This window comes from Aethalodelphis obliquidens, unplaced genomic scaffold (genome assembly GCF_003676395.1).
Source record: "Aethalodelphis obliquidens isolate GAN/ISIS:26980383/991018 unplaced genomic scaffold, ASM367639v1 scaffold15, whole genome shotgun sequence".
NCBI classification, from domain to species: Eukaryota; Metazoa; Chordata; class Mammalia; order Artiodactyla; family Delphinidae; genus Aethalodelphis; species Aethalodelphis obliquidens.
In genome coordinates, this window is record NW_020837959.1 from 14597756 (window position 1) to 14612676 (window position 14921).

Below are 14921 nucleotides of genomic sequence, written 5' to 3' on the forward strand. Positions count from 1 at the left end.
GGCTTTGTGAGCCGGCCTGGGCGTGAGCTTGAGTGTCTGGGCTTTACAACACATCTAATTTGTTTTGTTCCTACTTCTCAATAGTGATGGATGGCCAGTAATAGATCTCTTGTGAAGTTAGATAGCTTTGGCTGTGATTTTTATTTGATCATTCAGCCGTCATAAAAGGTTATGATGAAGTTTCTATAATATAAAAAGCTATTGCCCATAAAACAGATCAGTTATATGGGGTCAGTTCTGTTCCCCCTGAATTTCATTCTTTCTTTTCTTTTTTTTTTTCTTTAATTTTATGTATTTATTTATTTATTTTGGGCTGCGTTGGGTCTTCGTTCCTGCGCGTGGTCTTTCTCTAGTTGTGGCTAGCAGGGGCTGCTCTTCGTTGCGGTGCGCGGGCTGCTCAATGCGGTGGCTTCTCTTGTTGCAGAGCACGGGCTCTAGGTGCACGGGCTTCAGTAGTTGTGGCGCACGGGCTTAGTTGCTCCGCGGCACGTGGGATCTTCCAGGACCAGGGCTCAAACCTGTGTCCCCTGCATTGGCAGGCGGATTCTTAACCTCTGCGCCACCAGGGAAGCCCTAATCATTCTTTTTGATGGGGGCTTCTAGTGACACTGTTAAGGGATGGTCCATGCAGTTCAATAAAATTTCTTTTATGAAGCTTTCACATCTCGAAAGAGGACATTTAGGGATATCCTTGAACTGTAGTGACGCTCTTAGTGACACAGTAAGCTGTCCAGATGGAGGCTTCACACGTGTGTTGTGCTGCTGTGGTTTTGTTATTGCTGCTGCCTCAGCTGCTGTCTTCAATCGGTGCTGCCGCGGTTGCTGTGTGGTCCGTGCGCTCCTGAAGCCTTTGCATGTCATCCCATTTAATCCTGATAGCAACTGAATGGGATAAGCATTAGTGTCCCCACCTTACAGATAAGGAAACAGGTTCCTATAACAGGTGAAATAGCTCACCTATCCTTACATAGCTAGTAAATGACAAGTAGGATCCTGCCCAAAGCCTTTTTTTTGTTGTTTTTTTTGCGGTACGCGGGCCTCTCACTGCTGTGGCCTCTCCCGCTGCGGAGCACAGGTTCGGGACGCGCAGTCTCAGCGGCCATGACTCACGGGCCCAGCCGCTCTGCGGCATGTGGTATCCTCCCAAACCGGGGCCCGAACCTGCATCCTCTGCATCGGCAGATGGACTCCCAACCACTGCGCCACCAGGGAAGCCCAAGCCTGGTTTGTTAAACCATTGTTACATTGCCTTCTTAGTACCTTCTAGCATGTGGAATTTCTATTTAAGTGTTGTTTTCATCATCTGGTCTTAGTCCGAAGACCTTCAAAGTTTCCATGTTACTTGCAGAATCAAAATTTTAAACTCTACGCTCCATTGGCAGCTCTGTTTCACAGCGCACGACCCTCCACTCTGCTGGGGGAGGGGGGAAGACGGGTTGTCTGTGTGACCTGTCACATTCATCCCTGGTTTTGCCTCACTTTTTGGGCCTCCTGGGTTGCCTTCTTATCAGTCCTTGATTTAAGCAAATGCTGCTGAGCCTCCAGCAGCCCCATGTCCCTCTCCCAGCACTTTCGTTCGCGCTGATCTAGCGCTTCCATTTGTGTGCACGGCCAGCCCTGCACGGCCCAGCATCATGTCAAGTGGGGTGGTCGTGTTGTGACTCCCCAGGAGTATTCTAAGCCCCTTAACAGGAGAGATGGATTGTGGGCTGCTTTCAGTTTTGGGGCTGCAAAGTCACCTGGAATACTAAGGGGAGGAGAAGAGCAAGAATTTTTGTTCTTCCTTTTCCTGCTTCTCAGTTAGATGTGTTAATGCCTAATTAGAAGATGAGGACAGCAGCAAGAATGGAAGAAAACTAGGTGAGGTTTGACCATAGATGGGCTGGAGGCGTGGTGGGCACGTAGAGTTTAGAACAGAGTGTGGTTTAAGCCCTGCTGCCCCACTGCCTTCTGCAGCCTGGGACTCAGGAGACTGGATGGGCCATCTTCCAAGATTTCCACTCAGGTCATGTTTGGGGGTCCTAGGAAGAAAATCCACCACCCCTGGCTACCTTGGAGGTGGTGCGATGGTCCCCTTATTTTTCTCTTAGTAATGAAAGGGGACTGAAGGTCTTGGCATTGAGCTACTGCAATAGGATTAAAAATATCTTGTCTTAACTTAAACGCACTATAAGTCTTCAGTGACTTTTACATCCAGTAAAATGTGTCTCTGAGGTTATATTGTTCACAAAGCTGCTTAGGTTTTCCCCTACCAGCCCCTGGGAAGTCAGTCTTTTTGGCTGCAGTTCTGACGTTGATACTTTCCCTCATGATGTGTTCTGGGTCTGCACTTCATGGCTCTAATGGCAGTTTAATTTCACCTTTTTCATCAGCCTGAGTCCTGGGGAAAAATGCAATCAGCACTTCTTGCAACTTTACAAGCTGGTCATGTGTTGAATGGAGTCTCATTTAACCCCTGGAAGATTGTAACTTCTTTACCTTAGCAGACCTATTATTTGTAGACAAGCGCTCAATAGATTTAATTCCTCATTTAAGGCTTACTTTTTCTTTTTTTTTTTGAAAGTGGGGAATTTCTGTTCTACCATACATACACTGAATATTGAGGTTTTTATTTTTTACTTCTTTGCGGTACGCGGGCCTCTCACCGTTATGGCCTCTCCCGTTGCGGAGCACAGGCTCCGGACGCGCAGGCTCAGCGGCCACGGCTCACGGGCCCAGCCGCTCCGCGGCATGTGTGATCTTCCCGGACCGGGGCACGAACCCGTGTTCCCTGCATCGGCAGGCGGACTCTCAACCTCTGCGCCACCAGGGAAGCCCTGAATATTGAGGTTTTTTATCTTGGTAACACGCTTAAGGTAAAATTGGAATTTCTGTTTAGACAAGATGTATAACATACACGTATAACCTTTTGCTCGTTGCTCTGTTAGCTCAGACTATGTAAGGCTGTAGCCACGCAGTCACCGGTTGGACTGATTTGAACAGCCATGTAGTCTGTTCCTTCCCTTAGCCTGATACCCATGATGGGCCAACTCTGTGCAAGGCTTGGTCTCAGATGGAGTTGGGACTGTGTAAGTGCAGGAATCACCCAGTGTCTCCCCTCTTTATGACTTTATATCCCTATGAGGATTCAGAGGTCGGGAGGTCAGTGCCAGCCTGGATCCTCCTGAGCTGGTTCCCAGGAGGATTAGCATTTGAGATGGCCCAGAAGGATGGGTGGCGTCGGTACTCAGGGTGTCCAGGCAGAGGCCACTTGGGGATGTGGACATAGGTGCTGATGGCTCACTGGAGGGGTTGAAGCGTGCTGGACACTCTCAGAGGTGTTGTAAGGAGATCAGGAGGGAGTGGTGTTGGGGGAGGGTCGGTGGTGCTGGGGAGGCCTGGGGAAGGAACCAGCAAAAGAAAAGGCATATCAGTATTTGAAATGGTTAATAGAAGAGATTCTGAAATTATGTTGTTTCAAGAGGAAAGGAGAATTGGGAGAGGGATGAACTGTGGCAGAACAGGCGAGAGCTGGTACCTGGCTGACGATGGGAGAGGTGGTGTGGAGAGAGAACTCAGGCTGCAGTGGTTGAAAACCTGCAGAGGAGTCCTCAGACCACTGTCCATCCTGCCTCCTGCTGGACACGGGCTCGGGGCGGGTAGGAGCGGCCGTGCCCAGTGTTCCGGTTCTCAGTGAGCCTGGATGAGAGGAGGTGGGAACGAAAGGATAGCGTCTCCTGCCAGCTTGTCTTTGAGAGAAATGCAAGGATCTCGTCTTCCTTTTCCTTCACAGAAGCAGGTTTTTTTTGTTTGTTTGTTTTTTAAATAAATTTATTTATATATTTATTTATTTTTGGCTGCGTTGGGTCTTGTTGGTGCCCCTGGGCTTTCTCTAGTTGTGGTGCGTGGGCTTCTCACTGTGGTGGCGTCTCATGTTGCGGAGCATGGGCTCTAGGCACGGGGACTTCAGTAGTTGTGGCACACGGGCTCTTAAGCGCAGGCTCAGTAGTTGTGGCGCATGGGCTTAGTTGCTCCGCGGCATGTGGGATCGTCCCGGACCGGGGCTCGAACCCGCGTCCCTTGCATTGGCAGGCAGATTCTTAACTACTGCAGCACCAGGTAAGTCCTCATGTTCAGTTTCAAGGTGTCAGCAGGGTCACAATTCCTCTGAATTCTATAAGGGGGAATCCTTTCTTGTCTCTTCTAGCTATTGGTGGCTGGAGACAAACCTTGGTGTACCTTGGCTCCTAACAGCCATCACTCCAGCCTCCGTGTCCATTGTCACATGGCTGTTTTCTGCTTGTGTGTGTCTCTGCGTCTCTCTTCTGATAAGGACACCAATCATATTGCATTGAGGGCCCACCCTCGTCCAGTGTGATCTCACCTGAATTTATTGCATCTGCAGCAACCCTATTTCCAGATAAAGTCACGTTTTGAGGTATTTGCGGTTAGGACCTTAACATTTATTTATTTTCATCGGGGTGAGCAATTCTCCCTGTAACAAGTTCCATGGCTAGTATGATCCTCCAGGGTGTTAGGGACCCAGACTTCTCTCTTGTTACTCCTCTGCATGTGTGACCTTGACCCAGCTGGTAACCTCCGAGGCCCAGGCCGTGGGGTGGATGAAGGTCCTGGACATTGTCCCTTTCCACTGGCCTGGATGTAGTCACATGGCTACACCTATCTGCTCGGGAGGCTGGAGAGAGAGGGCCTCCTTCCAGGCTGCCAGGCGCCAGCTGAAACCTGGGGTTTGTTTCTTGTTGAATTATGTGCAGCATTTGCAGAGCAAGAGGGAGTTTTCCTGTATATGATTATGTTAGTTCAGTAGTGGTTCGCAGGACTTGGTTTTATTCAACTGAATTGCATTGAATAGCTGCTAAGGGGTGTGAAAATAGCAAGCAGTGGAGGATGTGGCCATTCCTGCTGTCGAGGAGAGAGGGCGTTGACTAAGGAGAAGAGACAAGTGATTGTGAATAGATGCTTGTAAACTATTTTTTAGGAGACAGAAACTTAATAAGAGCATTTCATTTTTAGAACAGTGACTTGAGTGATAGTTAATGACAAGCAGTGATTGATTTAACCTGCGTGAGGAGTAAAGCAGAGTGTACTTAAGTGCCCAGGGAAAGGTCGCGACCCAAAACAGGCAGAGCCAGGATTTTCCTAGGTCTTGTGTTCCCAGCCTGTCCAGTGCCACCTGATACCTGCAGGCCTGGGAATGGCCTTCCTCTCTGTGTTCCTAGCAGTGTTGCATCGTGCTTGGCACTTGGTGGGATTCAGTAAATGTTTACGGAATAATTCCCTACCAACTCTTCTGTTTATTGTTAGTAACACAAAAGTAAAACAATGGAAATATCAAGCTTTTAAATGTGTTGGAGTTTGCTGCCACAGTTTCTCCTTAGGGTGGAACCAGTACACTTGTTAAGAAAGTTACAAAGATAGCCTCAGGGCCAGGAACTCTTTATTTGTCATATATGTAATATATGTCATACTATACCGTACACTATCTGTAGACTTTATTGTATATTGTTATAATAGTATATAATATTCCGCATATTACCTAGTCTGTTCTGATGTGAACCTACACTTTAAGTACAGTTGGCAAAACGATATGTAGGCTGTATAAAGTTTTTTACTGCAAATTCCAAGAAAGCAGTTATTGTTGTTTATGCTTTTCTCCTGGAGTTTAAACAATCTGTGTTTTTCCTTTTTCTGTAGAACTTTCTGTTACTTGATGAGATAACACAGTGCAACCCTCAGCTGCCATCAGATGGTAAAATGATAGTGGACGTGCAAGATTTCACTGCTTCTTGGGATAAGGTAACACAGCCTGTGTACCAAGACTGTGACTGCTAAAAGACAACAGATTTATTGGAGAACTTTGAGGTTTTATACCTGGTGCAAAATGTGACCTGCTAATTTACTTGAAAGTATGTTATAAAAATTCTCAAAATCAGGAATAGGTTTGCAACTACTGGAGATTAAGTGTAAAATCAGCCTAAGACATTTGACATGTTGCTCTCTCTCTCGTTTTCAAGAGAGCTTTCAAAGTATTAGCACATTTTGACCTTAAAGTCCATATGTTTGTAATGTTAGAATTTATATTGATTGTGGAAAAAAAAAGCTGCAGTATGGAATGGGTTAACTGACAAATATACAACCAGTTGTTACAGACCAGAGGCTTTGGGGAATCAGTGTACCTTTTTTGCCTTGATGTTCTCAGATCATCTTATTACATACCGAGGCCATGATTTAGGACTTTGCTTTGGGGCAGGGTGGGGCTCCCCATCCTAAGCTTCTCGATGGTTCTGGCTACTTTGGTGGCACCCAGGGACGGGGAGGCGACAGCAGGAGGGCATAGTGAGCACCCGTGATTCCCAGTTGAAGGCTTGCACTGTGTGACAAGCTGACAGGGACAACTGGCAGTTCCGAACACTTGGTTTATTTATGACGTTCAGGCAAACAGGAAAAAGAGCAGGGTCGGCTCTCAAAACTGCACACCTAGTGCAGCCCCCTTTTCTGACGACTGAAACATTCCTGCCTCCCCGGTTCAGTGGTCCTCTGTGGATCACTCAGTGAAACAGAACCCATACCGCAGGAGAGGGCATTCCATGTGGGGAATACTTACGCAGAGGATGAAAGACGGGGGAAGAAAAAAGCAGAAAGGGCAAAATGAGATTAGCAGTGATTAGCAGTGGTGGGAAGCCGCTCCCACCCCCAGGGCTGGAAGGACTCAAACGAGGTGGTGCCTCTTCCAGAGGGTCCACCATCCGGTGCAGAGCCCAGGAGCTCGACTGCTGGTGGGAGTGGAGACCACAGTGCAAGTGTCCGGACTGTGCAGACTCCTCGTGTGTGTTCACGCCTGTCACACCAAGTGTGGTGCCACTTGCATCCTGTTCACCTACTTCTGATTCAGTACCTGCTTCCCCACCGACAAAACAGTAGTATGTTCCCAAGTAAACAAAAATATACCCTCTTAGCTTTCGCACATGGAAACTCTAACAAGGTACCGTGTCTGGCCTGATAGTTTCTCCTACCTTCATAGTGTGGATTTACCTCCTGCTTGGTATTTCTCATCATAATACACTCGAAGCATTTATGAAAAGCACCACTAGAATTCCATTACGATGGCAACTCTTTGTGAATGGTAACACATACTTTGTATGAAACATTAACAAAATCTCTTATACCAAACTACGCGGCATTATAAAATGAGCTGTTTTGTTCTTCTTGCGAGAACGTGATAACGTGCTCTCAGCCTTCTGTGTAACTTGCAGTGTAGTACAGAACACCCTATTCTGTTGTCCTGGCCTTGCCTATGGAAGGCTGTGCCCTGTGCTGGGTCATTCGTAATTAGGGCCTCTCAGGTTAGGTCATGGGTGAAACATCCCTCGGGGGTGGGGGAGTGGCACAGACCTTGGGGATTTTTGGAGAGAAGCAGAGTCTGAACGAATCCCCTGCTGGGTTGGGAGGCTGGAGATAGACATGGGCTTTCTAAGCTGCTCCGCTATACAGCCCCTTGGGCAGGTGGCAGAAGGTTTCAGGGACCCAGGTCTCATTCATGAAATGATGGGACTTGGTCTCAGTCTTTAAGGTTTAAAATAAATGGTCCTGTGGGAGCCTCCAAGGGACGGGGATTTCAAACTGTGTCTGGCAGCTGAGTGGGGCTCAGCTGATGATCCTGTGTAATCCGCATGCCCTGAGCCTGGATAACCAGGAGAGGACAGGCCTCAGTACCATGGGCTGTCGAGCGCTGCCCCCTTCTGGTCACGGCAGAGCAGTGCCCGATCCTGAAGCCTGAACAGGGAGGAACTCAGTGTCTGGTCCTGACACACTGAGGTGTGGTGACAGGGAGCTGATGTTTGTAAGTGGCCCACTATTTTGTCGTCTTAACTGAGTGAAAAGTGGTAAAATAAGAACCCTAAGTGTCAGAGAAGAAGTGGAGAAGCTTAAATGTTTCTCATGTATTAAAGTCTAGCTTCTTATTGATAGATTTGTAATTCCTATAACATCTGGGGCTAGTGTTTTGGTGATGAAGAGCCTCAAGCCTGAACAGGGAGGGAAGTCCATGTGTTTTGCCCTGACAAACTGCAGGGCTGCAGCAGGAAGCTGTGTTTGTAGGTGGCTCATTATCGTGCAGTCGCAACTGAGTGAAAAGTAGCAAAATAAGAATGCAGGTGTTAATCAAAAAGAAAGGAGTGGAGTAGCTTTAAGAAGATGTCTCGTGTTAAAATATGGGGCTAGTTATTTTGATGATTAAAAATAATTATTTTTTCAGTAGCTGCCTGTATCTATAATCAGTTCAGTTCTTTGCAGAGAAATTTTCCATTTAGAACATTATCCAGACTTCTTATCCAGACCCTGTGCTTTTATTAGTCTTTTGGGCATTTTACTTAATCATACGTAACCACTTTTTTTTTTTAACATTAGCAGTTAAGATGTTTTTTTAAACACTTAGTATATGTAAAGAAATACACATACCCCCAAGTCTCTTTATGATAGAATTTACAGTTTGTTCAAGAACATGACCTGTGATTGGCATGATGAGTACTTTATCCTTCTCCTTTGTGTTAGATTGTTTGCTGTGACATGTACCTCCATGGTTTGTTTTTGTTTTTTTTACGGTAGAAGTACTTTGTTGTCCCTATTTACCCAGAATAGGTAATGCATGTAAGGGGTACAAAACTGAGGCTTGATCACTCTAACCTACTGTGTTATACATAATCCCCCCGCCACCCCCATCCCCCCCCTTTTTTGGTGGTTAGTGTTAAATTGAATCTCTGGTGAAATTGGAGCCTTGACTGCCATTTATGTGACTTTATTTATCAAGAGCAACTTTATCATATAAAGCGCCCCGTTGCTTGCTGACCATTACTGAGATTCATTCTTTATCAAGTGAAAATAAAGAGATAAGTGGAGATGTCAAATTCTTAGTAGAGGACCAGGCATGATACGTACTTACGCTGCCACCCTGTGGAGAGGAGTGAAGTAAACAACACCAATGGCTCTAATGAAAACTTACAAATGATTAAAAACCTCCCATACTGGATATTCTATTAATTATATTATATTAATAAGCTAGTGTGCATCATGGAGTTTGCATTTCGAGGGCGGGCCGTGTCATTTCAACTACTTAAATCCTGTGGGTGTCTAGAGCTGTGTCCGTATGAAAATCTGGCAAAAGAAGTAGGCTTCCTAAAGGCAACTAAAGCTGTTTCAAAGGTGTTTTTTGATGAAGAGGCCCCCAGGACTCACTATCTTAAAATAGGAAGGACGAACCTGTGGGTTATATTAGCATATCAATGACTTACGTTATTTTCTCTACTTTCTGAAGTTCGCTTTTTTATTTTATTGAAATGAACCGTTTTGTAAACTTAAATTTGCAGGCATCAGAAACCCCAACTCTACGAGGCCTTTCCTTTACTGTCAGACCCGGTGAGCTGTTAGCTGTGGTCGGACCCGTGGGAGCAGGAAAGGTAAGTTACGATGCCTTTCGGCAGCTTGATGCAATGCCACAGCCCCTGTGAAATTCTCAGAGTTGAGCCCAGAGCTGTAGGTAACACAGTTTGAATTGGGTGTATCTCAAACAGCATTTCTCTGTTGCATGGAACATTGGTTTTGCAAGAAGGTTGCATGTCCAAATAAACGTGCATAAATGCCCATTTTGTCTTCCTTCCTGGTGCTTCCTGTTACACAGTTGGGAACTGCTTGTCGGGACTTTGGACGTCTCAGTGAAGGAAATGATTTATGGGACAGCTGTTCAGGACAGAATGAGACCGTGGGTACTTCTTTCTGTCACAGTGGGCCCTCCAGGAGGTCTGGAGGTTGTAATGGCTCTTCCGGGAAGCTCTGAGCATTTCCTCATGTGACTTGACGTGGTCCCGTCAGTGCACGTGTACTGAGTGTGCAGCCATGTGCTGGAGCTAAAGATACAGACGTGAGCAAGCCGCAGACGCCTCTGCCCTCCAGAGGCAGCCAGGTTCTGGGGCGAGACAGACACGCAGGCAGATCATTTCAGCCTAGTGTGGTGAGCGCTGTGATGCTGTGGACACAGACGCGCCACCCCTGTGTGTTGTTAAAGATTTGAAGGACATGTGCACGTGCGCTTGGTCTGAAACAACAAAATACAGGAACCTAAACGTGGGATGTGTACACGAGGGGGTGATGATTTAATCTATGATGGAGTTTTGCTCTTTGGACACGACTCACTTCAGAGTATTTTAAAAAATAATCATCTTACGATATATTATTCATAGAAAGCTTTATTTAAGAACAAGTGTTTGTCAAGTAAAGGATACCCAGATGCAGGAACAACTGCACTAAACATCAGATACACGAAACTACGCGTTCTGCTGGGCTGCTCTGCTAGTTACGGATGTTAATTTTCTAACTTGGTCTTTGCTGAGCAGAGCACTTCAGTTGCGGGAAACTCTTGGGCAGTTTAGATCGTCATAGTATTATATTAATATTCCTTATCAATCAATAGTGTACATTGACCAGTAGTGTTATTTTCAATTTTTTTGTCTCAACTGCCACAGCTGTACTTTATCCTCTTTTAAAGGAAAGGGTTCTATCGTTTATCAAGCGCCCAGGGTGGGGACAGTTGTTCTGCGGGGCGTGTCCGTCCCGAGTGCTGCCTGTTCACGCGTGTGTGTTGCCATCTGTTTCAGTCGTCACTGTTGAGTGCTGTGCTGGGGGAGCTGCCCCCGAGCCAGGGGCTGGTCAGCGTGCACGGGAGGATCGCGTATGTTTCTCAGCAGCCCTGGGTGTTTTCAGGAACTCTGAGGAGTAATATTCTATTTGGGAAGAAATATGAAAAAGAACGGTATGAAAAAGTAATAAAGGCTTGTGCTTTGAAAAAGGTGAGTCATGACTTTTGAGTTATATATACTCGAATTTCAAATGATGATAGTGTTGGTTTAAACTACAAGGTTTGTTAAAAGATCTTTTAATGTTGTTTAATGCTTTTAAGCTGGTCTTCTGGATGAACATGTACACACGTATGCTACTGTTTGAATTCTGATGCGGTAACGACGCTCACAGAATGCCTTTTTGGGGGAGGGGACTGTTTCACTTTGTGAAGTTTCATTCACTTTTACCTTCTTTTTTTAATGCACAATTACAAAAATTTGTGAAAATAGAGAGCACAGTTTAATGAACTCTCAGTTACCCACCCCCAGCTTCAGCCAGGATCGGCTCGTGGCCAGTCTTGCTGCATCTCTACCCCTGCCCACTGCCGGCCCCACTCCCACCCCAGATTATTCTGAAGCAGGTCCTAGGCCTCAGATTAGTTCATCTGTAAACATTTCACTAGTTTTCTCTAAAAGACCTTTGGAAAAAAATTACCCCATTATTACACCTGAAAAGTAACCTGAATTTCCTGAATATCATCAGTGTTCTCGTCAGTGTTTACATGTTGTTAATCATCTCACTGGGAAATTTCTTTAACCATTGGCTTGAGTCAGGCTCCACATAAGGTCTGCGCCCTGCACTTGGTTGATGCCTCCCTGGTCCCTTTCATTCTCTAGGTTTCTCTCTCCGCTTCACTTTTGACTTGTAATTTATTATTTAAAGAAAAAGTAATGCTTTAACATTTCTTCTTAATACAGCCTGTTTTCATTGGGGAAGAGATTGTTTTCAGAAATGACGTTGAATTTCATAGAAAATGGAAAATGAAACATTTCTCTGTACCTGGGGATTTAAATGAAATTAGTGAATCAGTTATGCAAACTGAACTTAGCTTGTAGGATAATATAATTTAGTGAAACAAAAGAAAAAATGTAAATACTGATAAATACTGTGTTATTCTCTTTGGTTATAAAAATCTGCATAATGGCGTTAAAGAGCTCTCCCCGGGGTCTGGTCAGAGCAGTCTGAGCTTCGTATTGTTCTTTTATACTGTGAGGAAAAGGCTGGGACAGGGTTTCAAAGGTGTGGTGTTAAAGGCCTGTGTGGAAATAGTTACTCTGCTTGAACAATGGCTTGAACATCATAGACTGTGTTAGATGAGTAGCATTGGATGACGTGCTGGGCACAACACAATTGTTTGCTTGTTTAATGGGCTTCTGTTTCCTTCTCGTGAGTTATGGTTAATGGGAGATTTCTCGTTTACAGAAGTGAAGTTGACAGTAATGAGGTAGAATTTTAAAAAAATGATATACGAAAAGGGGAAATGCAAATGTAAAACAGTAAGAAAAATAGCTCTCATTTATTCAGAGTCCATGTGGAAGTCATTTTTCTGTTTGTCACTCACATGCAAGCACACATAACAAGGTGTATGAGTTGTTAATCTTTTACAAGGCTCTTTGATGTTACCATCCTCATTTTATAGTTAGTAAAACTGAGGCTTGAGAGATGGAATGCCTCACCTCTACATTTGCAGCTCAGGTTTAAGACCCAAGGGGGTCAGTGCTTTGCCCCAGCCCCGTGGGGTGATGGGACCAGTAACTCGGGCCGTGTCCTGGGGCTTCACCCACCCTCGGGTGTCCCTGCGGCACAGACCCTGGTGGGAAGGGGCCCCTGCGGGATTGGGCTGCACAGCGATTCTTCTGTACGTGATGTGAGGTTTATAAATACGTACTGCCCTCCTGTTGTGCTGCGTGCTCGGGACATAGAATTGGGGCCCCTCGTGCCCATTCCCTCCTTGGCAGGAAGGGAGGCCCAGGGTGGAGAAGGAGCGGAGAGCAGAGTCCTGGCCCCGGCTTCGTCACTTGCCTGCTGTCACTTTGGACACGTCCTGTTTCCTGCCTGGGCCTCTGACGTTTCTGCAGCAAAATGAGGGCGTTGGGTCAGAGGGTTTCCAAGAGGTTTTGCTGCTGCTCTGAAATGGAATCTATGTGTCAATGAATGGTCATAAGACCGTTACAGGTAATATTGGTGTCGTGGAATTATTTTGACCTGTAGATACAGAGACTACGTGTGTAGTAGGAAAAAAAAGTGTGGTCTTTGGAGAGAAATGGTCCTGAGTAGTAATTTCAGGTGTTTCTCTGTTTCCTTTTTATAAAATGAGGGGGAGCTGTGGGTTTGTTGTAAAGAGAAAGGCAATGTTTGTAAAATGCAAACGTGCCAGGTTTTCAGTAAATACGTACATAGAAACAAAAATAATAAAGATTTCTTTTTATGGGTGGTTCCCGTAAAATAGGAAAAAGCAGCATTTCTTTTATTACATATCTTAATAACTAGATGCTTTACACTAGATCTAATTGAAGTACGTGTTTAACTTCACTGAGCCGAAAACGTATCTGTAGTTAAAATATAAAGTAATCACATTTGGCAACGTCGAATTAAGCTGATGCCATATTCAAAGTGACCCTATAGGGAGTTATACAACACAATGTAGGGAACCACCTAATAATGTTTGGCCTGCTGTAGGGATCATGTTTAAACTGCAAGGCTTAGGAGATAGAAGGTTCAGGGAATGAGTTTCAGTTTCTCTATTTAGTAGGGAAAAAATCATGTGATTTCAGCTGCTTTTCTGAACCTCACCTGGCCTCAGTTTCATCATCTTTAAAATGGAAATCATAGTGCTATCGGCCAAATGCATTTAAAGCTGTGATGAAAGGCAGTTTTACGCTGTTTGACTCTGGAACCCAGCGCTCCTCTGCCAGGGGCTCACGTCAGGTCCCCGTTAAATATTTTAACAGTCTGTTCCATGTTTGTACACGAAGTCTCCAGCATCCCTAAAGGGCCCTTGATGTGCTTCTGGACAGATGGCATCAAACCAGCGTCGCCATTTCCTAGTTTTCCCGTAGTTTGTGTGTCTGCTTTTCATTGAAAATTGGTGAAGAAGAATACCTTCCTGTCAGTGGGAGGAATTGTACTATATGATGAACTCAGGCTTTTCCCCTTTAACCTAATCAGAAAATGGTGGCTGGGAAATCAGCCTGACTTGGATTTTGCTTCAAATCGTCTAAAAAGTTTTCCCATTCGTGGCTGGTCCTTAAATAGGCTGCAGAGCTAAGAGCACACTGGAAGTCCTCCTACCAGACTTGCAGAGAGAGCCTGTTTCTTACGCCCTGACTGTGCTCGAGCGGATCTAAGTGCCTTTTCTAAAACACGGTTCGGGTTGCCGCACTACAGTGTGGTGCTGTTGTGAGAAGGAAACCAAAACAGCATAAAATGGAGGCGTAAAAGCTAAGCAGAACAGTTTGCAAGGACTGTCATCAGTGAAACAGAGGCCAAGTAAACTGTGTGTGTGTGTGTGTGGAAGGCTGGGAACGTATCTTAAAACGGCTTATTGTATCTCAGGAAAACCCAAAGCAAGAGATGGGAGTAAAGAATTAAGGTGAAAAAATGATGAATTTTCATGACAGAGCAATTGCTGCTTTTCATCTGATGCTCCGCATTTAAGCTTTGAGTGTACAGGGCACCTGTGTGTGTCTTTGTGGCTGTCAGGGAGGGTTATGACGGGGATGGTCTCTTTCTTTTCCTTGTGGTCATGTGCTTTGCGTGTCGTGATTCACACTGTGCGTGGGTTTTCACTGTTGGTGTGATGAGAAAATAGGCCTCAATCACCAATAGCAAGTTACAGTCCCTTCACGTCCTTATTCCGTTTATGGAGGGTGTTTGTACACTTGTTTTGATTCTCACAGGATCCTTGAGTTTAGTGATTGTTTCTGCAGCACATTTCTGTAGAAGTTGCAAATGAGACTTAGGGATTTCAAACGACTGGTTTATCATGGAGATCCCAGTGTGCCACTAGTTCTCTCCCCAGATTTGCTGAAGTAGAGACCGGGAAATGAGGGCTTTATTTGTAGAAAGGTAGTCTGTGTATCCTAGGTTGATGCCTGAGGGGTTTAGTAGAAAACAAACTCTCTGCAAACTCTGCTTGTCTATGCCAGGATCTGTCAGATGATAATTATATAGATATATATAATTATAATCTGTAAGATGATAATCTAAATCTAAGCCTGCTTCACCCTCCAACAGATCTACTCAAACCCCCT

At 45.3% G+C, this 14921-nt stretch overlaps 1 protein-coding gene across 3 annotated transcripts in view; it reads left to right on the plus strand.

The window, feature by feature from the left end:
- ABCC4 (ATP binding cassette subfamily C member 4 (PEL blood group)) overlaps positions 1 to 14921 on the plus strand; it is a 213616-nt gene that overhangs the window by 77853 nt on the left and 120842 nt on the right. For all 3 annotated transcript variants that reach the window (XM_027115989.1, XM_027115990.1, XM_027115991.1), the window contains 3 exons: positions 5695 to 5796; positions 9363 to 9452; positions 10647 to 10838. In XM_027115989.1, coding sequence (XP_026971790.1) covers positions 5695 to 5796; positions 9363 to 9452; positions 10647 to 10838 — 384 coding nt within the window. The remainder of the gene's footprint in view (positions 1 to 5694; positions 5797 to 9362; positions 9453 to 10646; positions 10839 to 14921) is intronic.